The sequence below is a fragment of the Microtus ochrogaster genome, chromosome 8 (assembly GCF_000317375.1).
Source record: "Microtus ochrogaster isolate Prairie Vole_2 chromosome 8, MicOch1.0, whole genome shotgun sequence".
Lineage (NCBI taxonomy): Eukaryota > Metazoa > Chordata > Mammalia > Rodentia > Cricetidae > Microtus > Microtus ochrogaster.
In genome coordinates, this window is record NC_022015.1 from 59,808,399 (window position 1) to 59,833,552 (window position 25,154).

Here is a 25,154-nt window from a genome sequence, read left to right on the forward strand (position 1 = left end):
AGGCACATGTGTTTTCTCATAATCATCCTGCCAATATCCTCACATCACCCCAACTTTCTTTCCCCCAAAATGAACCACAAGAAAATTCTCTTAGGTTTTAGGGAAGGCTAACACTATGAAATATTTTAGGATTATTACCCTCTCAGTTAAGTAAGATAGCCACAGACGATGTGGCAAATAGAGTCTCAATAGTCCAATCACATGAACAGAGAATGGCAGGCTATATAAAGAAGAGACAGGTAACCTAGGTGGACAAATTACCATTGGCACGTAATCCCTCAGGAAACCAACTTCATGCATGTGGTTAGAATGTGTTGAATGAATTGTAGTCTCTAAGTCTTTCCTCTTGCATCTCTCTTCCATTCCCTGAAGGTTCCTGCAAAACCTAACCATTTTTCTGGATTTTCATGCACTTTTTAATCGTCAGGGGGCATATCATCAAACTCTGATAACCCTTGTACAGAAATATCTTGATCCTTAATTAGCTTTTACCCACATTAATGCAAAGCCTAAAGTAAAGGCCTGGAAGATGAAACAATGGAAGGAAAACATGCGAAGATGAAAACTGGGTGTATTTGATGCCTTTAGAGCAAAGGGAAGAAGATGTGGGACATCAGCTATGATGTCAACGTCGGAAAGACAGGTAGTCAAATGGCACTGGGGAACCAACATTGGAGGGTCTGAAGATAATGAATATGGTAAAAGATAATAATCTTCAGGAAATGCTGTTGGAGGGATCAGCTCGCTAGTCATTATTTTTTGATTTGACAATGAGCGTTTCTTTCGAACCGAAGTCTGACATTTATGATTGGTTACAATGGTGTTCTTGTGCTTCTCCCTAGGAAAGCATAACCGCTGGCTTATGGAACATGCTACCTAGCTTGTAAATTAGTGAAGGGAGCTCCTTTTGCTGACAGTCCTAATGTCTGCCATCTGTTTGCACAGAATGACGCCCTGGTGCTCCTCTAATTGGACATAAATTAGGTACCAGCAGCAGCTTTGACAGGTTCCCTCCATTGCTGTTAATCTTTCTCGCTGTGTCTCTGTCTGTGATCCTGTCTCTCTGTGTCTCTGTCTTTGTCTCTCTCTCTCTTTCAGCTGTAAATTCACTGCTTTACTGGAGACTCAAGATATTCCCTAAAAGTCATAAACCTAGGTTTAGATACTCAATTTGCCTTTTTTGTATTTATGTTTAAAACTGGACCTCTCTGTGATATATATACATATATATATCACATATATGGGGGAAAGGATACAATTTTTACAGAGCTTATCACACATGTTCTGCTAAGCACGTTCCTTCATACATCTTAAATTATTTGCTTTTATCTCAATTTTATAATTTAGGTAATATTATCCCATCATCTCATTGAAAATGAAAGTGATGTGTTGGTAGGGTAACATGATGTTTTAGTCCTTGCATACTCTATATAATACTTAAATCAGTTAAGTATATCTACCTCTGTCTGTGTTCAGGGGAAACACTAAAGGTCCTTTCTTCTAGCTTTATGAAATGTACATAATATGTGCAGCTACAACACTGAGCATCAGTTTTTGCACTTGTCATATCTAACTATAATTTAGTATCTTGCCATCTGAGAAGCCAGCCTGTCCTTGCCATGCAACATAACCCCATCTAGTCCAGTTTTCTTTGAACACTCTTGACAGTGAATTGATATTTCACCAATTGTCTATTTCTCTAACTTGGGATTTAATTTCTCTCTATCCTTGAGATGTCCTCTTTCTCTACCTTCCTATCCCCCTTGGCTTCTCTTTTATCTGTTTTCCTTCCCTTGTCTGAACTTAACTAAGTTTCAACAAGTTCCCATTTTTTTTAATCTTTACTTTTGTTCTTTCATGGGATTGCACCCCTCCTGATGACTTCAGCTGTTAATTTTATGTAGGCAGTGTTAATGTTAATTTTATGGTAGTGGTACATGAGCTCCTGCCCACATCTGTGACTTTTTGCAGAACATCTTTCTTAAGCATTCAAGATTGCAAGCCAATGGATTTCATTCTCAATGGAATATCATCATGCCTCCCAAACTGATGTCCCTTCTACATCTAACTTTCTCTGTCCTAACAACATCCTTAATTTACATCTTGGTCTCTAATTTTGTCAGATGTTCAACCCTTTGCTATTATCTATTGTTAAAATCTATTCATTATTACACATTCCTCCTATAAATGACTTCATGATCACTGGCTAGAAGTCGACTCCCAACTGAATATACCATTTTCAAACCCTCTCTCTGTAATTCACTTTATACAGTACTTCCTGTTAAGTCTATCATTTGGTATCATTTGTTAACAGGAGACTGGGCACTCGGTATTACCAGAATTGTGGCTATAGCATCATAGTGCTACGGTAACAAGTCCTCATCCCACAGTCACAAGTAGGTTTAGAAAATATCTTCTGACAATCTTTCCGCAGTTGTTTTCCTGCCGGTGGAAGCTTGGCTCACGGATTCCATGGGCACTGCTCATTCAGGTGACTCCTTACACTGCCCTCCTGACACTTTCAGACTCTTCCCCACATTTGGTTCTTTACCTAGTGCCATGCTTTGTACATGGTAGACCCTCAGTAGAATATAAGCTCTGTCAAGGCAGCAAGGACAGATCACAGTTGGTTCGGGGACCTAGGACAGAACAGCCATTGCAGAGTTTTCTGTGGATGCGACCATCTGGTGGCAGCTGTCCCACGGCTTAGTTTCTCATGATCCCACATGATGGGACTTCAAAAGTAGGGATTATGGATCAAATTGGGAACCTCTCCACCCCGAGTCCCCTGGGCTCACTCAGTGCTATCTTCCTAGCTTTGCTCTCTATTCCTCGGCTGTAGTTCACCACAGCATAGAGTCTCAGGCAGCTATGAGGGTCCACTAGTGTGGTTTGCTATCAGCCCTCTCTGGGCCAGGCCCTCAGCCTTTCTGAGAAACTTGCTCAAGCACTGCATTGAGGAAAAAAGCTGCTTTTTTGGTTCCATGTGACTTGGATGCATATGAGCAATATTCTTCTAGTGACAATAACCTGACGTTTACAGTTACCTATTCTTTCGGTAAGAACCAGAAACGATAATGAAGAGAAGAGACAAGGCAGTGACAGGTGTCATGAGACAGCCTTTCATTTCTCTAAACGGGCACTTGTCCACATCTAAAGCAGATGGCTTTTACAAGGGTGTCTTCCTTGAGGTTTCTGGTGTAGGAGTCTCAGGATAAGCAGAAAATAAATCTAAATATATGCAAAACAATAAAAATGATGTTTCTAAATAAGACACCAAAATAGCCGGCACTAGGTAAGCACCTGCTGAGTAGAAGGTACTTAGCAAATGCTTTAATTACATGCTCTTACTAATCCTCCAAGTATCCATATGATGTTGCTTTATCTTCACTTTTCAAGCGAGCCTCTGGAGCTGAAGTTCATAGTGGCTAAGCATCTTATTAAAGATTACAAAGAGAGATTGACAGAGCTAGCCTCTTCTAAGACTAATATGAGGATAAAATACAGAACTCATGTTACAAGAAAAAGATTTTAAACACGTATTAAAGCTCTGAAAAATGATGTCTAATTCCAGAAATATGCATATTGCTGATATGAGTGCGTGCTATACATAGAAAAAGCAATGTACTTACTCTCTGTCAATCACAAGGCAAGTGACGGCCTCTGCAGCAATTACGTTTGCTGTTCTCACATCCTCCCTGCATAAAAAAAAAAAATAGACACATTAGGATAGAGCCTTCAAGACAAAAGGGAAGCGACTGGGTCAACACATCCACGAACCAAAGCATGTGAACTCTTTTGATTTATGCATTTTCAGGTTTAGGCTTCATGTGAAGAGCTACTTCACTCATATTATAAATCACATATTTCCTGCAGTTATAACACAGTTGTTAGAATTATCAAATTAAGAGTTTCATTTACACAACTAGAAGAAAATTTTGTAAGACTGTTTCCTTTGTTCTTTGGGGATTTCTGAATTAAGGGCATGGTGATCAAGATGGGAATGAATAGATCAAAGCTTTGAAAGAGTCTAAAGACATACCCCTTGAATTGATAATTCATCTGTTATCAATTTGACATTGTATCATTGAGCTCAAAGTACCAGTTTTAAATACTTTTCTTAATGTCTTATCACTGTTTATATGTAACTAAGGTTTGGGGATTTTATGATATATAGTTAGCTATTCATGTGTCCCACAGCTCATGGTTCTTCGAGTAGTTGATAAATATTATTCATAGTGACTTAAATATATGAAGATTATCTCTTCAAAAACACATTTTTAATGATAGCAGGTGACGTCTGTCTCTGAGGCTTTTTGAAAATCTTCCCTGGTGAATCTTCGGTTGTGAAAAATGGATTTGGCAAATTAACTTCACAATTCATTTTCAGCTACCATAAACTTAATATTATTATTGTCATTACATTAAATCACACCTGACAGTGTACCCTCTTCTTTTATGATAACATTTCAAAGCTAATATGATTAATGACAAATACGTTTAAAACATGTCACAGAAGCCGGGCGATGGTGGCGCACACCTTTAATCCCAGCACTCGGGAGGCAGAGGCAGGTGGATCTCTGTGAGTTTGAGACCAGCCTGGTCTACAGAGCGAGTTCCAGGACAGGCTCCAAAGCCACAGAGAAACCCTGCCTCGAAAAACAAAAAAAAAAAAACAAAAAACAAAAAAAAAACAACAAAAAAAAAACCATGTCACAGAGGTAACTGCATAGACAAATATTGTGTTGATATGTTTTCAAACAACGAAATACAATGTTCCACCCAAACCAGACAACTAAAGTATTGAAAATAAAGATTTTCCCAGTGCTTACTACTGAAGATACATCAAGTTCTGACACATACTCTAAATTCTGCAATTTTCCCATTGACCTGCTTTTTGTTATGTCCTTCATTTTTGCTATATCATCTTGTTTGGGTTACAGCTGCTTAACAGAACCGACATTTGGTACTTGGGAAAGCAAAAACAAATATTCTTTCACTAACATTATTTTTCCAATATACCCTTGTGCTATTCTTCAGCATTCATTATTTGATACGGACCTGAAAATCATTTATTTTTCTTCTTTTAAAGAAAACCACATTGGCATTGAATTAATCCAGAAGCAACAGTTTCTGATATTAATTTTTCCAGACAAGACTATAGCATGCCTTTCCATTACTGGAGTCTACTTTTACGCTTTTGAATGAGATTTTACAGGTTTCTGCACTCATTGCCTGACATTTCATGAAAAGTATTCTTCGGTCCCACAGATTAGGTTTCTCCTACACACCTTTTCCATTTTTGTGTTGTACTGGTTGTTCTTTAAAGAAAAAAGGTCTTCCTTGTTGTGGATTTTATTTTTGAATTTTAGTTTTATTTAGTCTTCTCTCATCCAAATGCATCCCATCTGCAACTTCCCCTCTTTCTTTTTCTCCCAGTACCTCCCCTACCTCCCCTCTCCCCCAGATCATCCTCTTGTTTTTAAACCAGAAAAAGGATTATAAAACCACCCCAACTCGAAGTTTTCCTCTGATTGTAAAATGTTTATGATAGCCAGTGTGAGCCTCTCATGCCTGCTTCACATTCTCTGCCTTCCAAAGATCATGGCCTCTTTTCAAAGTTGGCAAACATCTCCTCCATCCTGCCATCTTCATAACCTGCTGTTCTCAGGCTTCAGCAGCTTCCCTCCAACTGGATACCTCCTCCAACCTTGCTTGTCCTTTGGATCCTATCCCCAGTGCCCTTTCCCGAGGCATGCCATCCTGAATTAGCTCATGGGCTTCCCTGTGTATCTGTTCTCCTCACTTTTCATCTCTCCACATGGAAATGGCTATCCTTGTCCATAATTCCTATATTTATTTATGTGGTTATTCAGCTAGGGATTCAATCTCTCTTCTGCTAAGCCATATAGAGGTGAGGGATGATGGCTATATTTGCTTCCTATTTAATCCTTAATGTCCAATATAGGAGCTGCTTATCGAGTGTTTGCTAAAGAAGAGCATGGGTATTGCATTTTTGAACCTGGGGGTGTTAGAGATCAGATAATACCACCGCCGCCACCACCACCACCACCACCACCACCACCACCACCACCACCACCACCACCATCATTATTGTCTATGCACAGCAATATGCACAGCAATGCAGTGTCCTCAAAGGCCAGGGGCATTGCATCTTCCTGGAACTCAAGTCTGAGACAGTTTTAAGCCACCCATGGGTGTTAGGGAATGGGACTGGGGATTTTTGCAAGAGCAGTACGTGGTCCTGATTGCTGATCCATTTATCCAGCCCTAAGACTTCAGAGTCACAGGAACCTGCTGTGAACCCAAGATTTACAAACTGTAAGCTCTGTAAACCTCAGTTTTCGCACTGAGCATGAGAAAGAACAGAAGCCATTCGCTGTCACTCTTGCCCAGCCACAAAGTAAGAACTGCAGATGAAATATTTTCAGACCCATTACCATTTTCTATAGAAGGTGATTTGTGTGTGTGTGAAGTAAACACAGCCAGGAGAAGTGCATCATTCCCGTGGGCGTCGCAAGTTGTGAATAACTTATTCTCACCATGTGTTTTTGGCATCATAAGGCACCACAAATAGCTTCTTAAAACAACAACACTACCATGGCTTTATAAAAACATCATTTAAAATCTACTCTTCCATATCTGTCTTTATCTTGACTACTTATAATGTTGTTTTTTTAGACTGTCTATGTGGATGTACACCAGAAACTCCAGTATCTGAGCACTTGGAGGATCATGAAGTCAAGGCCATCCTGGGCTATATATACTACTAAGTTAGATTCCTCTATCTCACTTACCTACTACCAAATAGGAGGGAAAAAAATAAAAATCGAAATTGCCTATTTAGAAATATTACCATATTGACTATTAAGAATTTTTAAAATAATATAAATAATAGTCTTTAATTCTGAATTTAATTCTGGATATATTTTGTGGATATAAATTTTAATCTATTAATCATAAATAAGGAATAGTTTAAGATTTTATTATATTATCAAGATTAGACAGACTTTTAATATTGAATACATTGTTTTCCTGAAGCAGAAAAATTTTTATATATACTGTAAAAAATATTGAGAGTATTAAGAAATTCAACAAAATATTTTATATTTATAAATATAATCTGGGTTCAGGTACTAATGTTACAATATACGTAAAATAGAGGGTGATCCTAATGACTCTATATTTCCATTAAGCATTTTAGCCATCCACAGCTGTTGTGTTTTTATACAGAATATTTACCTAGCTAGTAAGGTTGCATATTAAACACAAGCATATGTTAAGAACTGTATAAAAAGAGTTCATACAAATATCATTTATTGAATATAACGAATAGCAGTTATTTTATCTAAGATGTACACATGAGAATACAAGCTACATTATATACCAATAATCCGACCCAGCTCTCGAATCGCACTCTTGGTGTTTGAACACAGATTCACTGTTCTCCGAATCAGATTCTTTCCACAAATCCACACTGCTCATATACTTTGTCAGTGTTAAATTTTACAATAATTATATATGTATTAAAACACAGAATAACTTTTGAGCAGTGTTCATAATATATATCATAAAATTATATTTGTTAATGACGCCAGCATCAAAATATTTTGGTGTCCAATCACAAAATAAATCTGAGAGACATTTAACTCTTAAGTTAGAATTCCCATGGGTGGATAAGCCCTATCCTGTTGTCCAGTTTTATAATCATGTCATGCTAGTTCATCTAGGCAGCTAAGTTCATTTGACCCCTACTCATGCCACCGTCACAAAACCATTGTCTCTAGTTTTCGGGTAATACTGCCCCTCTATTCAGGTATCCAGAAATACTCTGAGACCCTGCTTCTTGGAGGAACAAAAATACTGACTTTGAAATATGTTAATCTTCCACTTTGGTGGGCATGCTTCTAATGAGAGGGTATTAATGGGAAAAGCTGCCAACACTATGATTATTGTGTATGTTTGTTTCTTTTTTATTTTTCCATTAAAAAATTTACACTTCCTCCCCTCCTGCCATTCCCCTCCTGCGCCCCCACTCCCCCTTCTTCCTCCTCCTAAATCCTTAACAGAGGGCAGGGTATCCTGCCCTGTGGGAAGTCTAAGGCCCTCCCCCCTCCATCCAGGCCTAGGAAGGTGTGCATTTAAATAGACTAGGGTCCCAAAAAGCCAGTACGTGCAGTAGAAACAAGTCCCAGTGCCATTATTGATGGCTTCTCAGTCAGCCCCCATTGTCAGCCAGATTCAGAGAGTGGGGTTTGATCACATGCTCGTTCAGACCCGGTCCAGCTGGATTTGTATGTTTGTTTCTATTGTGGGTTCAAGGACTGTGGTAAAAATGTATGTGATCTGGATTTTGGTTTAATGTTATAAGTACATATAATAGAAGAGGATCCTAAAGACTTTATGTTGTCACTAAGCATTTTAGCCATCCACAGTTATTATATTTTTATAGAGAATTTGACCAAGCTAGAAAGGTTTACATATACTGCTGGCTTAGACATGGAGAAAGAAAAACATGGAAGGAGATATTTTTTTAATTAACTTGATTTCCTTCATTCTTACTTGTTGGTATGTATTTAGCAATTTCTAAGTTTTTAGGGATTGCTCTTGAGACTATTATACATCTAGAATTATAAGGCAATGCCCACACCAACTACACAGGACTCTGCTTGCTCAGTAGTGAAGCTTGCTACTTTGTATTAAATAAATTGTGTTATATACATAACAATCCAGACAAAACATGCTCACAGTCTTTAAAAAGAAAACCTTATATTTATACAGTTCTGTGCCTGCACATTAGGTGATTTCAGCATTACCAGTAATAATAGTGATTTAAAAATGGACCATTGCAAAGCTAGCAAATGCCTGGCTAATTCTCAAGTATTCTCACAAGCACATCATTGATTTAAAAAGTTAAAAGCAAAGCTTTTAATAGTTAATAGTAGTCTCTTTTAAAACATTTTGTGAGAAGTTAGACACTTCCGGTGAAATTACAGAGCTTGGAAGAGATCCCCGAACATCTACAAATACAGTTTTATATACACTGACTCTGATGTTCCTTGAACTTCATCACTGGAATCTTCATCATCGCTGTATCCCAAAGTGGAGTCACTGTCACTGTCGGAATAATCCATAGCAAGGCTTATATAAATTCCTCTTCTTCTGAAGCAATTATCCTGGGTCTCGTGGCTACTAGAGAACCCTGTGGGGCATGGAGATCTCAAGGGAACAGGCACAGAGGTAGGAAGCCAAGGCAGGACAGAGTTCATGCAGGGCAGCTGTCAGAGTAGGGATCTCCTTTTGCAGCCCTGGGGCAGGATGACTGCTGTCAACAGAGCCCTAGCCCTCCCCTGGTGCCAGCCTTCATGGAAACTGACACCCTTCCCATTGCCTATGAGCTTACAGCGGTTCATTCTCCGTCATGTGCAACAGTTTAATGCCCCAGTTAAATTACATTCGCACGGGATGAAGCAAATCTTTTTCGTAGGAAAATTCAAAAGGAAACCTCAACAAACAAGTAGGCTAATCAAAATGTATAGAAAACGATAATCATCAAAGAACACATAAGTGGAATCTAGAGCATTATAGTAGTGTTCACCACAGAGCGTTGCGCAGTTTGTGATGTCGCTGACTGCTGTTTGAAAGCGTTGTAACTGTTCGGTTTTGTTTTGCTTTCCGAATCCTATCACTCTCATTTCCACTTCCAATTCAATCACAAAACTATTCCAAAATGATTTATACCCGAACCCCAATAAAACTCATATGCTACAAGTAGAACTGAGCAGTGAATGAAGAAAGTATACACCTTTACCATCATGCTTGGTACGGGCTAATCAATGAGTCTCAGTCAACACATTTGTGACAAAAGTTTGGTCACAAAGCAAAACAGTTGGGAAAGAATAGTCTCTTCCATAAATGATATTAGGAAATTAGATATTCCCATGCATAAGAACTACGTGGGGCTCTTTTCTCTCATCACATACAAAAAATAGATTTAAAGTTGATTAAAGACTTAAATGTATGACTTAAACTTTGAAACACGTAAAAGAAAATACAACAAAAGCACTATTTGCTATTAATATGAACAATATATTTTTAGATATAATCTCAAAAGCGTGAACAACAAAAATAAATTTTAAAAAGGCCTTGAACAGCAAAGAAAAAGTCATTAGTATGTAGAGGTAACATAACAATGGGGAAATATTGGCATTCTATATATCTGACAAGCAGCTATATCTGGAACCTAGAAGGAACTCCAGCCAATCAATGACCAAAATGTTTAAATAATTAAGTTGAAATATGGTTGAAAGACAAAAACAAATACTTCTTTAAAAATTGGAGTGCTTAACAAGGATATGAAAAATAAAACCATTCGGTGTCCTAATCATCAAGGGACAGAAAATTATAACCTAACAAATGTCTTATCACAATTAGACTGCCTACCATCAGAGAGAAAAGTAATGTGAGTGGAGAAAGTCTAAAGAGGACTTCACACGTTGTTGTCAGACATGTACATCAGTGTGTCATTACATAAATCAGTGGTGGATGTTCTTTTAAAAGTTACAAATATAACTTGGTACTGCTATCCTAGCAATCGTTCCAAAGAAAAGGAAAGTAGTACACCAAAAATACACCTTAAAATTATTAAAAACAAATTATTCCATATTGATTATGCATCTACACATTATGGACATCATGTAGTTCTTCGAGATGAACTAGAATAAATTTTATGTCCTTAATGAATTCGCTTTTATTTATAAAATACAGAAAGAAGTTTATTTTAAGGAACCAAAATTTGATTAAAAAAAGGACTAAACTCCTTAATAGCCATCTGCTCTAATAATTAATATTCTAGCCTGACTAAAATATATCCTGAATAGTAGATCTAAATAAGAAAGGTGGTGACTTACAAGGCCAGCCGTCAAGAGGCTGAGGGAGAAGCATCAAGAGTTTGAAGCTGAGACCTTGTTTTAGTCACACACACACACACACACACACACACACACACACACACACACCATTGATATGGACTTGTATGTGTAACATTTACTAGATCCTTCATTTTTCTGTTCCTATTCTAAGGGCTTTACATATAATATTACAAGGAAGTCAAATAAGCTAACAATAACTATGACCTAGGATCAATATTTGTGGGTATGATATTTTATATGTAGGACCTACAATGAGGACTCACAAAGCATTACAGAGTATTAGTAAACTTGCCTTAGTTTAAACAACAGCAACAAACAATAACTAAAAAGGAATTCTAGGTGTAAAATAACACATCTTTAATCCCAGCAGTCAGTTGATAGAGGCAGGTGAAATCTCTGTAAGTTCAAGGCTAATCAGGTCTACATAGCAAGTTCCTAGCCAGGATTACACAATGAGACCCTTTCTTAATTAAAAAAAAAAACAAAGAAAGAAAAAGGGATGTACAAATAGTGATGATAAATGCTGATAAATGTAATAATGGCTTGAATTTTCTGAGAATCAGAAATTTCATATTCTCTGTCTCTAGGATATTTAGTTTGTTTGCTAATCTTCCTCATTGCTCCAGACAGAATTGAAAGATCTGAAACAGGAGAGCTACCACTAAGATCCATCCCTTTTTAGAATGTGGACTTGGCAGAGACTTTTCCTAGGATTCTTTCATAAACATAGCAGACTTTGTGTAAAAGATAGAAAACACTACTTGAAATGCCCAGGTAGACAAGAGCCCCGTGTTGCACACAGGGTATCTTCATTCCTGTCTCTATTGTGTTTCATTTTATAAATCTGCTTTTATTTACAGTAGTCAAGATATGGAAGCAACCAGTGTGAACATCAATTGATGAATGGGTTAAGAAAATGTGGTACATCTACGCACAATGGAATATTATTGATCTATAAAAGTTAATTTATGCTATTTGTCACAACTGAGATAATTTTAAAAGATTATTTCACTCTAAATAACCAGACACAGAAGATCAAATACTTTATAATATTTCTCATACATAGAACCTAAGAAAGTTAATCCCATGAAATTTAAGAATGGAATTATAGTTAACAGAGCCTGGTGCTGGTGGTTTAAATGAGCATGGCTCTCATAGGCTCAAGTTTGAATGATTGGTCTCCAGGTAGTGGAGCTGTTTGAGAAGAATTAGGAGTTATGGCCATGTTGGAGGAGGTTTACCATTGGGGGGAGTGTTCGGGGTTTCAGATTACACCAAACCCAGAATTTTTCTAATTAACAGATTAGGATGCAAGTTTTCAGTTCCAAGCCTGAATGTCTGCCACTGTACTCCTGGTTGTGATAATGTGGACTAACCCTCTGAAACCATACGTAAGCCCTGAGCTAAATGCTCTCTTTTATAAGATTTGCCTTGATCGTGGTGTCTCTTCACAGCAATAGAACAGTAACTAAGATATTGGGAAATTAATAGGAGGTAAGAGGAAGAGATTGATCATCAGACAAAATGCTCCATTAAACAGGAAGAATAAGTTCTGGTGCTCCTTCACACATTGTATCTATAGCTAACAATAATATATATTTAAAAGAGCTGAAAGAGCAGGGCGGTGGTGGCGCACGCCTTTAATCCCAGCACTCTGGAGACAGAGGCAGGCGGATCTCTGGGAGTTTCAGGCCAGCCTGGTCTACTAGAGCTAGTTCCAGGACAGGCACCAAAGCTACAGAGAAACCCTGTCTTGAAAAACCAAAAAAAAAAAAAAAAAAAAAAAGAGCTGAAAGAAAAGATTTGGATAATTTTCAAAAGAAATACATAATAAATGTTTTAAGGAGATAGAAATAATTACGTTGGCTTAATAATTACATAACACACATGTGTGTGGAATCATTTTATTACACCCCATGAATATCTGCAATTATGTGTCAATAAATATAAAAATTGGACATCTAGAAAAGCATTCTCATAGGTTAACTCCAAAGTTTATTTTCCTCTGGTTACATGTGTAAATGTATCCATCTATATGTTAGCTCACTTCCTGAGACAATGTACATACATTTGGTACTATATTTGGAAGGGTACAGAATATGCAAGAGTGCCATAAAGTTGGAAGACATCAATTTTTACATTTCTTTACATATTGCTTTTTCTAGCTTGATAACATAGTATTTTTGACATAGGAACTTCACATTGTATGGTTTACTTCAATGACAATGAACACATACTGAATTGAACCACATGAAATTACTTTTTGCCCGCTAAAAATGGTTGAATGCCGGCAAGTTTGTCTGGTTCAGTTTAATACATGGAGTTAGTGAAAGCGAGGAAAAGAATGGATGTTTATTGCTATTTCTTTTCTGCTGTGCTCATGATGTGACCTTAGCTGAACTAAGATTCAACACTAACCCATATTTCTTTCATATCTATAGCTGAATGATTTCATTCTCCTGAATGCTAAGACATGATTGATGGCTTTTGCTACTTCTCTATGGCCATTTCAGATGATTCACTTCACGTTCCATTATAGCTGGTATTAGAATTATCAAATACCATGCATGGGTGAATAATTCTGTTCCCAGAAGACATGAGTTATTATTAAGTGAAAATCCCAGGTATGGGACATCGCTCAAGGAGGAGCTGGCCAGTCTCCAGAAGTCTCCCAAAACTATACAGGTTTTGACATTGTTGTTGGTAAGACCAGCACAATTACTAAAGACATTACACACCTTGTTGTCGAATACAGAAAAACCGTGTGGAAAACTTGCTAGCTTTTACTATGTCAGACATTGCTATACAGGCAGATAGGGGATAAGAGTTAATAACAATATTCTACAACTTCAGACTCTCCATGCTATGGTTTCAACATTTAGGCAAGAGGTTACTGAAGTCTGTTATGAAAATAACCAAATGATTTCTTTCTTGCTTTTGTTTTGAAATTAAAATATATCATTTTTCTTCTCCCCTGTCCTCCACTCAACCCCTCCAATGTTTCCCCCCTGCTCTTTCTTGCTTTTTCTCAAATTTATAGTTTACTTTTCTTTAATTTTGTATAGATTCCTAAATACATAAATGGAATCTACTCAGCCCATACACGTATTTGATTTCACTTAACACTGGGTAACCAACTGGGGGGCTGGCTCTTCCCCAGTGGCTTTTCTCCTGCTCTCAGCATTTTTTAATTGCTTGTAGTCTTTTTGACTAGGGCTGGGAACTCCATGAGAATTCCCCCTTCCATGTTAGCCAACCCACTTTTGATTGGATCAGAGATCAGCTTTATGGGAGGAGCTTAATGTCTGGTAATATGTAGTACCTGGTTATAGAGACATCACAGGGACTGAGAGGAATCTTCTACATCCATTTTGTTAAATGGATGGTGTGGGATTTCCCTCTGTATGCTGTGATTACCATTGATAAATAAAGGAACGCTTTGGGACTATAGCAGAGCTATAGGGAAACAGGCTAAGCAGGGGAAAACTAACCCTGGGAGAAAAGAGGCAGAGTCAGGAGAAGCCATGTAGCCCTGCCAGACACAGATGCCAGAACTTTAGCCAGTAAGCCACAGATACACATGGTGATATACAGATTAATAGAAATGGGTTAAATTAATATGTAAGAGTTAGCCAATAAGAAGCTAGAGCTAATGGGTCAAGCAGTGATTTATTTAATAAATTATTTAAGGTATTATGTTTGTGCAGCTCATTTAAAAATGTAATGTATAATTAATAAATATAGGTTAATAGATAATCATCTATAATAAACAAACTTGTAGTTATGTTACATATGTTTTCTAGAAGTACATAGATATATTTCAGACGGATAGGTATTCTTCAAACCTTTCAAGACTACAGAATATGGCATTTAAATGTTTTAAGAACTTAGGACTTTTCATGACAGTAAGACACATTTGCTCCTGGCAGCACCAATTACTGCAAGATAAAGATGGGCTTTAAAGAGGCTCCTTATGGAGTTGGTTAGCCATTTGGGCAAGAAACTGCTCTTGCCTGGAGTGATTGATGAACTGGACATGCAGAACCCACAAAGAAACGACTGCTGAACTTGTTGAAAGGTGAGAAAGGGTCTTTGGGGTTCTTGCTTCATGAAAGAGTGCTCCAGAAACATTCAGCACACAAAAGAAAGTGACTGAAAAACTGCCAATATAGGCAGAACTGTCTTTGACATTTCCTGCTTCGTGGAAAAGTCTGCTGAATACTATGGGCCTGTGGGCTGAAGATAGATACCCCAAAAACTACAGAAGAACTTTTGGTGACTGTACAGGCAGTGAGATGTCTCTGTTAATTCTAGAGTATTGGAAGTTGCTTACAGTGAACTTATTGTTTACTTAGGTAATATCATATCCTTCTGGAGTTTTTGATGGAGTTGAAGAATAGATAGTAATAATATAGTTTTCCTTAGTTATGATAAACGATAAAATAGATGTAACTGTAATTCTTGCTTAATAACTTTTATATAATTTTATTATGCTAAAGTTAAAACCTTTCTTTTTATTTAAACATGAAAGGGAAGGTGATGTGGGATTCCCCTCTGTATGCCATGATTACCATTGATAAATAAAGGAAATGCTCTGGGCCTCTAGAAGAGCTATAGGGGAACAGAGCTAGGTGGGGAAAACTAATCCTGGAAGAAGGGAGGCAAAGGGAAGCCATGGATCCACTGGTGGAGACAGACATGCTGAAACTTCACTGGTAGGCCACAACCTCATGGTGATGCACAGATTAATGGAGGTGGGTTAAATTAATACGTAAGAGTTAGCCAGTAAGAAGCTAGAGCTAATGGGCCAAGCAGTGATTTAAATAATACAGTCTCTGTGTGATTATTTTGGTTCTGGGCAGCTGGGATGAACAAGCAGCCCCATACAACAAATGGACATGTTATCAAACTGTCTCTTAAGTATTTATGTATATATCCACATATGAGGTAAGTGCTAAAATGCACGTTGCCTGTGAGGACAGTATTACCTAAATAACACACCGTCGCTGTAGGACTCATGCTTACTTGTAGGTAAGTACAAAGGGAGGATCCCTATGTCTTGTCCCATTGTCAATACGAACGCATTGTTTTTAATTTCAATTTTCACATGTGGAGTGGGGATCATTGTACTGTAGTCCTCCACAATTAATTATTATTTGACATAAAGTTTCTAAAGTCCTAAATATCATAGTTTTCAATGCTCCTTAGAGGATGATTCATTCTAAAATCCAAGAATAGTTTTTTAGTAGAAAGATATTAAAAGCTTATAATTAGGACCTATTATATGAATATTAAGTAGCATAATATGGCATCTATGCATTATATAAATTTGTATATTAATGTTATATAAGTGACTAAATATGCCTTATATAAAAACAAAATACACTTCAAATGATAGTGTCTCATTGTCAGATAGTATGAACAATATAGAAAATATTTACAAAACCATATTTGGAAACTTAAAATCCCAAACTGGGAATTAAATAGACGTCTTTTATGGGAGAGTAATACCTAACAGTTTAAAATAAAGTTAAATTAAAATAATCTTTTTGAGTAAATGTTCCCCAAATATAGCCTATTATGATTTAATTGGGTGAACAATAACTCTCTAAACAAAAAACTAAGTGATCTTATAGTTTAGTTCTTTCAAGACAGAATAATTTCAGCCAAACTGAAGATAATTATGAATCAAAGGCAAACACAGGCAAGTGACTTGATAAATAATTGAAATGAATATCTGCTTTAAATAAAAGTTACGTGTGACAAATCATTATAAAAATCAAACTCCAAAAGTATTTGATTTGTTTAACATATCAACCTCTATCAAGAATTTTGATATATCAGGCCTGCCACATCTCCCAGCACTTATTACATAGAAGTAAAACACTGAAGTGATCTTAAAATATTGAATGCTATCCATTCAAATACATGTGCATGAAAATGGTCCTAAAATATTTTGAGCTTAACTTTCTAACTATCCTAAAGATAATTTGTTCAGTATGTTCAAGAATGTCTACACATCAATTGAAAAATATACAATAAAGAACACCCACTTAGTGTTTTAGGAAAAGATATGAATGTGAGCTTCTGTGGAGTCTGGGGGTGGTTGTTGGATCTCTTGGATCTCTGGGACCTCTGGGATCTGGTTCTCTACAACTGTAGTATGCACTCTCAACAACTGTGGTCCTGAGCCGCAGATGTGGCTGCTGGAAGAAACCTAACTGGAGTCCTCTGCAAGAGCAGAAAGCATCTGTAGCCCCTGAGCCATCTCTACAGCCTAAAATAGCTTCTGAGGGGAAAGGTTGCTGAGATCTTTCCCAGCTGCCAAAGGCTTTTAGTGTTAGGACTGTAGTTATAAGCACCTAGCCATCAAAAGGCTACCCCTTCAACCTTCACACTCAAATCACTCACAACCATCAGGGACAGAGCTCATTTATGCCACTATAGTCTGATCACATGGAGTCACCAGACTGTCAGCTAGAGCAAGTCAGAGACTTGACATAGTATCCTGCAGTGTCACTTACAGGGTTGCCCTATGCCCTCCTTTCATTGGCAGCAATCATAGGAACTAGAAGACACACTAAGGAAGGCATTTTTCAGCAAGGGCATCTTATTCTTAACACCCTAAGCAGCTGTGATAGTGTCGTTTTGAATCTCTTAAAAGGTTAGATGACAATTATATACAGATATGTGCAGGCATTTGAAAGACATTCAAGTATATATACAATAATTAACAGTTATATTTAGCAGTGATTTAGGGTTTGATTGTTAGTATTTCCAGTAGAAATTGAGAAATAGGCTTTTTATTCATAATTATCATTTATCATAATGATATTATGTTATTCATTTAATCACACATGATGCATTGACCACTGACAGTAACCCCAAGTCTTTTCACTATGCGAATAGGGCACGGTAGTTAGAAGGATAGATTCAGGAGTTGCTCCTCCAGGTTCAAATGCATAAAAGCCATTGACTAGCAATGTGATCTGTAGTCAGATACTTAAGTTCTCTTCTTGTCAATGCTTTTGTTTATAAAATGGGAAGGCAACCGTCTTCAGTAGAGCAATTATCTGAAGAACAGTTGAGTAAGTACCTAAAAAGAACCTAGACCCACTGACTAACAGACTTCAGTACTCAGAAAACACCACTCAGTACTATTATTCCATTATTATCTTAACATGTCTAAACACAATAAACTCACTCTGTCTTATTTTTGTTATACATCATAATTGTCTTGCCAATGTCTCTTTCATGTATCCAGAAAGATTCTTAAGGACTAATACTCATTTTTTCCTATTGAATCAATTCCTCTTTTGTTAATACAAACATATATTTTCAAAGAATAAGCAAGAATCAAAATCACATTGGAGAGATTTTTCATTATGGCTTAATATGAAATTCAAAATCTATAAAAATTATTAAAAATAGGTTTTTGCTATAATACAGAAAAATCCTTGATATTCCACCCATAAAGTTAGGGTCTCAGATTTAACCAATAAAAGTAAAATCATTCTATTTAAATGTGAATCTTCTACAAATGAGTATTTCTTAATATGTGTGTCCCAAGTAATAATATGCTTATTGTGAAAATAAATCACGGTGTATCTGAATTCACCCAACATCATGGATTTTACCTGGCCACTCTAAATAAAGTTTCTGAATGAATAGATTGAGAAATTAGCCATTGGTCCGAGGTATATATAGAGAGGTAGGGCACAAAATAAGCTGCTTTCCAAGAATTCCCAGGCCAGTAGCTCTTACCGGGAATGGGATTGCAGTGTGAACCAAGTGTGTGACAGGAGTGAACAGTGGCACAAAAAATGACAAGCAATGTCCTAACTCTGACTAGGTGCTGGGGTGAAGGAAGGCATCTGTCAACAGCAGAAATGACGCAGGACAAGAAGAAAACGGTGCTGAGATCGGATAAGGACTGTTATCGGTGTGTATAAGATTTACTCTCCAGAGAGAGTGAGCTGGTCATTTCCATACAAATATCCTGTGAAAAGGCATGAGAAAAAAGTATCCATAGTGAATTTACCAAGTGATTCCTAAGAGCTGGAACTGGAGAGGAAGTAGGAAGGCTAACAATGGGGTCCAGCACCAGTTGGGACAGCGTAAGGCATCAATGGCTGTGGGCTGGCTATATGACTGTTGCCAACCAGCCATTGCTTTCCTCAGAGCTAAACTAAGCCAAATCTCTAGAAGAAAAAAGGGAAAACACAGGGCTAACATGGGACATCGTGGGGTCAATGCATTCCCTATTTTGCTTTCTTTTGCTTAACCCTATAGTAAATTACAGTGAAAAAACTTCAAATCCTTCCTGGGTGACCGTAAGAAGACTCTCTGGAGTGGCTGATGGCATTAGTAGCCCCAAGCAATCTTTTCTTCTTAATCAACCAGCTGTTTTCATTGTTCATTTCCAGTGTACTCAGTTGGCATGGCAGCCTGAACAGACATGTGACAACTGATTTCTGTTCTTGGTCCTGTAGAATGGAAGTGTATCTGCTGTACATGTCTGTCCCATCCCTAGATGCTCTAAGAATGCTAAGGCATAGGGACATTTTCCTCACTGGTAATAAATAACGCTTAACTGAACACCTGCTACACACCATGAACTGTGGCCTTGAATTCAGAGTTGTTACTCCTGCTGATCACCGTGATATACACATGGTATCAAAAATAGCTGTGGTACAATTGCAGCTGACCCAAAGGTCAACTTTACTGATATTTTGGAGATGCAGCAATTATGGGACACATTTCTGTGCTAGGTATTTGCCATGAGTTCAAAGCCCTCCTGAACTACATAGCCAAATATCAGGCAAGCCAGGGCTCTATAACAAAACCCTGTCTCATAGAACAAATAGATCAATTAAAATTGTATTTATTAAAAAACAAATTGTATTATTTTAATCCTATTCTTGAAGGTAGGGGTTAATTACAAAGCCAGTAAGCAAACTGTTTTTGTAAAAAGATTTCAAGTAATGAGAGTTTTTATATTTTAAAGGGGTTATCACAGAATAAAAAAATAAGTAAAATAAAAATGAAAATGTAAATATGATATAGTCTATATCCTATACATTCAGCATAGGCCACTTGTCATCTGGCTCTTTGCAGAGTTGTCCCCAGGCCGATGACAAAAGTAAGCTCTGAGAGTTTTATGGCTTCATGTGAAGTCATATAGCTAAAAAGCACATATGTAGAGTTTAATCCAATTTTATCTCTATTCGGTGTCCATGTACCTTCCTGTAAAAACCCCAATGATGGGACTCCATGTGCCTAAGACAGTGCCCCAAACATGCTATTCTATAGACCATATCTGGCTTAAGTTCACCCCCCCCACACACACACTGAATAACAGTATAGATTTGAACTCATTTTTACCTAATCATACGTCTACTGTTGTACAACCAAAATACTCCTCCTCCATTCCCTCCAATCTTGTGATTTTTATGCTTCTACATCTCAAGGGCAGATGATCTAATCAATACAAATGCTTAATTAACATTTTCTTAGCAGTAGCAAAAACTGAATCTACTCTGCCTCTAGTTGTTTAATGACACAACAATAACTTTTGCAAATGAACTATATTCAATGACGTAAAGGGAAATGCTCAATAAATTCAGCTACGGCTAAGGCAAAATACCATACTATTTCATAGACTTTTAAAGATTATGCAGCAAGTAACTTTCTAAGTAAACAATGTCTTGAGAAAACTTTTCTTAATTTTATCTGGTTCTAGTGATCTTAGTTCTGTGTAGATGTGAGAGGAGCCTTGTAGCAACCAGTTGACTTTGTCTCGCTACAGAAACTTGGGAAATCTTGAATCACAACCTAACAGCCACAACCATCTAGTATCTAGTGAGAAACAGTCATTACAGTCCGTTTGATCCAGGTATCATTTCCTCTGTCAGTCCTTGAGATTATCGGCTGCTTTCTCTTATGAACAAGCCAAACAGCCAAATTTGCTTTTAACTCAAAAATGCATTTGAAAGGTTAGGTTGTTTTGTTCCAACCTTTCTACCATCTTCTCTTCCTTCCTTCTTTTACTCTTTGTACACTCATCTAGCCATCCCTTCACTCTGTCTAGGTGCAGAAGGACCGTGTGAGGCACTGTAACTGGTAGGGTGACATATAATACACACCCTTTACTTTCAATAAATTTATAGCTTAAGAAAGACACCCACAGACCTAGGATAGAACCAAAAACAATGGACTAAAGACAAAAATCACTGAAATGATTCTGAATGATACCCGGCTATCCTCGTAGATCAGAGTCTAGCCCAATCAGAAAGGCTGCATCCTCAGCTGATGGGAGGAGATGCAGAGACCCACAGCCAAACTTTAGGAAGAGCTTGGAGCTCTGGGAATCTTGCTGAAGAGAAGGAGGAAGGATTGTATGATCCAGAGGGGTCAAGGACACCACAAGAACAAATGGCCCACAGAATCAACTAAGCAGGGCTCATAGATGCTCACAGAGACCTGTGACGGTTTGACCTAGGTCCTCTGAATATATGTGATGTTATGGGTTTGTAGTTTGATGCTCTTGCAGGACTCTTGATGGGGAAACAGGGGTTACCCCGGACTCATTTACCAACCCTCCTACTGGGTAGCCTTGTTCAGCCTTAATATGAGGGGATGTGCCTAGTCTTATTGTAACTTGATATGCCATATTTGGTTGATATCCCTTGGAGGCCTGCCCTTTTCTGAAGGGAAATGGAGGAGGCATGGGTCTAAGAGAGCGGGGAAACTTTGGTAGGGATATAATATATGAGAGAATAAAACAAAAAAAAGAGAGAATGCAGAACATTGTAAACAATCTTTATTTGTGCTAATGATGTATTGGCAACCACACAAATTTTAATAAAAAATAACTGAGACTAAGACAGTGCCATGTTTCCACTTTCTGTAATAGGGATTTACGTACTAGGAGGTTTAGTTTTCAAAGCAACTCTAGGATTTGGTTGCTATTATACTTTCTCAGTTTGAAAGATAAAGCAACAGGTAAATTGGGGTAAGCAATTTTCTCTAGGACATAAAGGTTGATGAGTGCAAGAACAGAGATTCAAATCCCTGCAGTGTGTCTCTAGGTAACAGGCATTATAATTCTTGTTTCACAAAATATTAAACTTCAACTTCTCAACAATCATAATGATAGAATTTTAGATTATCATGACCACAATTCTCTAACAATGTCCATACTCCAAGTCCAAAGGTAAACCTTTCATGACCATTTTCTTTAACATGTAGAAAGAACTCTACCTGTTTCTTGGTAGTGCTTACTTTGAGAGGAAAATGGAATCCATGAGTTTTTGTGACTCTTAAACCCATGAGATGCTTCAGTGTTCATCCTATAGTACAGTTCCTTCACCAGGTGCACTAGTTTGAGTGGGTTTTACTGTTTGCAATCAAAATATTCAGATATTGAAGATACTACAGATTTTAAAACATGTATGTGATTTTTAAAAATTAATACATTTATTTAACTTGTGCATTTGTGCATTTTATGTGTGTGTGCATACATAGACAAGAGAATCATAACTCTTAATTAGGTCACTGTGGTTATGTCAAGTAAGATAGTATGTCAAAGGGGACCACACACAGCTACATAAGGATAGAAATTGGGGAAAATATCCCTTAGAAGGAACTTTCCAGACAATTTTGTTTTGATGAAGCCTATAGTCTGCCATGTGGGAAGTAGAACTTTGACATATACCTTCTCCAAAGCAGCAAGAGAAGCACACACAAAGCATCAAACAACGTGGCAATCACATGGGCACACTGACCACCAACTCTGAATGTATTAAAATGGCATGTTCTCTTGCTAAGAACTGTCTTTACCCTGGGTCCTTAAGACCTTAATTTTGGCATTTAGACAGTATGTATCTAGGCAGAGAGCAGGAGAGACGTGAAAGTGGAAGATAGAGGTCACTACAATGCAATTTAACAAATCTATAATATACAAAGATGTGGCAAGAATACAAGAGACAATATTGTGTTGGGGCTGGAGAGATGGCTCAGCAGTTCAGATCACATACTGTTTTTGTAAAGGACACAAGTTTAGTTCCTGGTACCCACATCACGTGACTCACAACTCTCTGCAACTCTAGCTTGAGAGAGTTCAGTGTCCTGTTCTGGACTCTGTAAGTTCCTACACTCATTTGCACATACCCACACAAAGACACATTATATATATAATTAAAAATAATATTTTTATTTTAAAAACTTCCTTTTAAAAAAATAAGCAGTAAAACTTTAGGAAGAGTAGCCTTAAATTGTTTACAAAAAAAAGAAAAACAAAGGCTGGCTCAGGCATATCCAAGGGAAAGAGATTGTTGGTCATTTTAGGCAGAAAGTTCTTGTGAGAAAAGCAGAGAGTTGAATAGCTAGAGAAACCACCACACTTCTGAGCTGTTGGTGAGCTAAAGCAATAGTCTCAGGTTAATGAGAGAACATTAGGCAAGAGGCAGGAGCCAGATCACAGAACGACCTAGAGAGAGGTCCAAACTACTTAATATATGACACTATCAAATAACTATCAAACAACACCACACAAAGTGTGTCCAGGAAACTTTTGAGCATAGAGGCATTTCACCTTGACCCTCAAAAACAATCTATTTATATCTAGAGAAAGCCTAAAATTAGATAGGATTGCAAAATTCCCACTGGCGTACAGAGCCACAGTCATCTGTCATATCCTAATGTTCAGGATGATATTGAAATTTTCTCTTAGTGTCAAAGAAAGAGACTGGTTAAAACACAAATCACTACTATCTTGAGTAAGAGATTTTAATAACAGATGTTTTGCCATATAAATTATCTTTTGCCATCTAAAATGAGATGTCACCAAACATTGTCATTACATTGCCAAGGGACATAAATGTTTTTTTTTTCCAAAAATTGTTTGTAAAATAGTTAATAATTTTTGCCTTTAGTATATGCCAGTCCCCATGTCACATACTCTATATAAATTGTTTACATGTTATATAACTAAAATCACTTCTCTAAAAATATTTGCTGTGCCATTTCCCCCTTCTATCCACAATTTCCTATACACATACTATTTATTGTCTGTGTTGGAAAAGCACAACAAGACTAGGAGAGTAGGGATGGCGGTGTGGTTGAGTGGCGGAGGCACCGCCTAGCGTGAGCAAAGCTTTAGTTTCAAACCTCAGCACTAGAGCAACACTGGCAATGATCATTAAATAAAAAATAAGATGAAAAAATGAGTAGAGGAGCCCTAGCATCCTCAATTGGACCATCCTCGTTATGGAGCACAGACCCATTTCTAGACTTCTCTATGCCAGATTTTACTTGTTTGTGAAAAGGAAACCCTGCTTATACTCCACGGTGACTAAGTTCAGTGTGTTAATCTAAATGAGGACCTCTAAGTGATTCCCAGTACGTTCTGGAATTACAGAATAGACTCTGTAACTGGAGCTCTTGATTCCTGCGTGACTCCTCTGACTCCTGTTAAGAATTTCTGACTATGGTATTTGTGCCACATACTCAGCAAAATTACCTTTGTTCAAAAATAGCACAAAACTACTTCAGCTATCTTCAAGAAATTTATCTTTTTAATGAAAACACTACAGTCAATAAAATGGAAAAGCTCTGAGTTTCAGACTACTAAGTGAACAGCATCACAGGAAGAAAACTGCTCCTCCTTAACTATTTTTAGTCTAATAAAAGAGAATTGTTCAGCAATTTACATGCAACGGAGCAAAATGGGATCCAGGTAGTAAGATCTGAACTAACTCCTAAGCATCTTTGACAGTCACTCGACGCATGTGAAACAAGAACAGTTGCTGCCTGGCATCAAGGCCTACACATCACAGGGCCAAAGATTGCTGAAAACACACATTTAGGAGTTTCAACCAAGGCTATTTTTGCCAGCTATCACACAGAGATAGCTATCACTGTCATACTTGTGGCTTTCTTAATATAATTTCATTAAGCTAATGGACATTCTGGCATTTTAAAAGCCTTCTGAGAGTTTACAGAGATAAGGATGAAGTGAGAGACGAAATATATATGAGACCAGTAAAACTGGATTCAACAGCAGATTCCTCTAGCAGTTCTGAGACATGAAACTATAGTTTAATCTCATTCAGATTTCATCTGTCCTCTGCAAAAGACTGCAATCTCCAGTGTGTGAGATTGGGGTTGGGGAAGAAAGAGACAAGGGAGGCAGTAAAGAGA

The 25,154-nt window shown here is 37.4% G+C and overlaps 1 protein-coding gene across 2 annotated transcripts in view; it reads right to left on the reverse strand.

The window, feature by feature from the left end:
* Positions 1 to 25,154, reverse strand: part of Prkg1 (protein kinase cGMP-dependent 1) — a 1,110,226-nt gene that overhangs the window by 128,374 nt on the left and 956,698 nt on the right. For both annotated transcript variants that reach the window (XM_026781031.1, XM_013348063.2), the window contains exon 8: positions 3,633 to 3,698. In XM_026781031.1, coding sequence (XP_026636832.1) covers positions 3,633 to 3,698 — 66 coding nt within the window. The remainder of the gene's footprint in view (positions 1 to 3,632; positions 3,699 to 25,154) is intronic.